Genomic DNA, 1,978 nt, shown 5'->3' on the forward strand with positions numbered 1-1,978 from the left:
TTTGTAAAATAAATAGATTTTTAATAATTTCCTAATTGAATTGGGGTACAATGAAGTGTTGTTTCTAATATTTTATAAAAGTAGAATATACGAGGTACCATATATATGCCTATTTGTGAATCTGGTCCATAATTTTGTTTATTTTTTTTGCTTTTCTGATTGGTGTGAGAAGGAGAGACATGAAAAGGAAAAAGAGATGAAGAAAATGTGAAATGAAAGAGAATATATATATATTGTTGTTATTGATCATAATAAAAATGTAAGAAATCTTAAATTGTTGAAAATTGAAATATGCAAGCAACCAACCATTGATGATTAGATATGGTTACGATTTTCACAATTTTTAAAGAAATCATCAAATATTAACAAAATGACATGCATGAAATAATATTCAAGTTATATTGATACAATTGAAAGTTAAATTTATGAATAAAAATGTATGAAAAACCTTTAAGTGTAAATTTTGATGGCAAAAGTCATCATAAAAAATGAACGCCGAAACTTCAAGCAGCAACTTAAATGTCAAAAAGGAAGGCAGATAAAATCATCTTCATTTTGACTTTTTTTTTTCATAGAATTATTTTGTTGAGGAAATCATTATTCTCGTTGATATTAAGAGAATAACTTAAATATTTATTAAAACTATGATAAAGAAAAGAAAGAAAATGGAGGATCATAGGTTAAATGAAATTGTCATAAAAAACAATTAAAAGTTGGAAAATGCAATCTAAAATAATAATAATAATAATAATAATAATGCATATGAATTAAATTCTACAATTTGCTCTCTCCCTTTAATCATAATCTTAAGGTGGATGGAAATCTGGGTTTGCTTTCATTTTAGTTTTAATTCAGATTTGGTACCCTTTTTCCATTTTGCTTTTCTAAGATTTTTGTATTTACAAGACTTTAGCTTATTTAGGTATGAAGTAAATTTATTTATGAAGATTTTAATAATTTTTTCCAGTTTGATTTCTATTTTATAAAAGATATACAATGGGAATTTTAGTTGTTTTGATTGCAAATTGCAAATTTCATTCTCTATTAATAACTTTGAATCGAGTTTTAATTATGAATTATAGGATAAGACATGATTAAATGATACAAAATCAAAGTGAAAGATAATATAAGACTAAATGATACCACTGATTAACAAATATTGTGGAGCCACTAATTCTTTCACAGATTAAGAATATACTCCTTTATTACTTTTATTATTGGATTTCAGTATTCTGCGATTGGGTTTAGTAATGATACAAAGTAACATTGAACTCGAGACTAGCATTCCCGGTCGTGGCATTCGAAGAAGTGGCCCGCAATAAAGCAAACCCTTTAGCCATCCTAAACGCACCTCTCCCTCCCACTATTGCCATTTCACGAATGGTGTCGGGGCTAGGAACATAATCTGTGGGGGGATATCGTGAGAACAAACTGAAGGAGCTCCCATTGAACCTGCCAGTGGTAAATCCAAAATCAGCATAAAAAACTGCAGTGAACTTGGCAGGGTCGTGACTTAATGCTATGTACATCCCTTGGGCGTTTCCAATGACCGTGGATGTTAGATCTGGCCCTACAGTGAGGGGATCATTCATTGCATACAAGCTTCCAAATGGGGACGGGGAAAAGAAATTATCGGTGATGTTAGCGTGAGCTATCAAGACTGTAGTAGGATTATTTCCAACGGGAATATCGTGGTAGTAAAAGTGGAGTCGGGTCACCTTTTCCACCATAGCACGTGGCTTTACATTTTCGTAGTATTGGCCATAGACTGGGGCAATGGCGAGGCAAAATATCATTCCCCATGGAAATATCGCCTGTTTTTTCATTTTTCTTCACAATGTTCACCTCAACAATATTTGGTTTTGTCACCTCAAAATAAAGGAAAAAAGTGAAGGGTTGGTTTTGTGCTTCTTGTTGCACACCGTAGGGCTTTAAATAGAATGTGTGAAAGCAGGGAGTTATTGTTCCGTACTTTATT

General features: G+C 31.6%; 1 protein-coding gene across 1 annotated transcript; it reads right to left on the reverse strand.

Moving 5' to 3' along the window:
* Positions 1-1,149: 1,149 nt before the first annotated feature.
* On the reverse strand, positions 1,150-1,978 carry LOC107916918 (dirigent protein 15). The gene has a single exon (XM_016846295.2). The coding sequence runs from the start codon at positions 1,824-1,826 to the stop codon at positions 1,245-1,247; it is 582 nt and encodes a 193-aa protein (XP_016701784.1). The 5' UTR covers positions 1,827-1,978; the 3' UTR covers positions 1,150-1,244.

This window comes from Gossypium hirsutum, chromosome A01 (assembly GCF_007990345.1).
Source record: "Gossypium hirsutum isolate 1008001.06 chromosome A01, Gossypium_hirsutum_v2.1, whole genome shotgun sequence".
NCBI classification, from domain to species: Eukaryota; Viridiplantae; Streptophyta; class Magnoliopsida; order Malvales; family Malvaceae; genus Gossypium; species Gossypium hirsutum.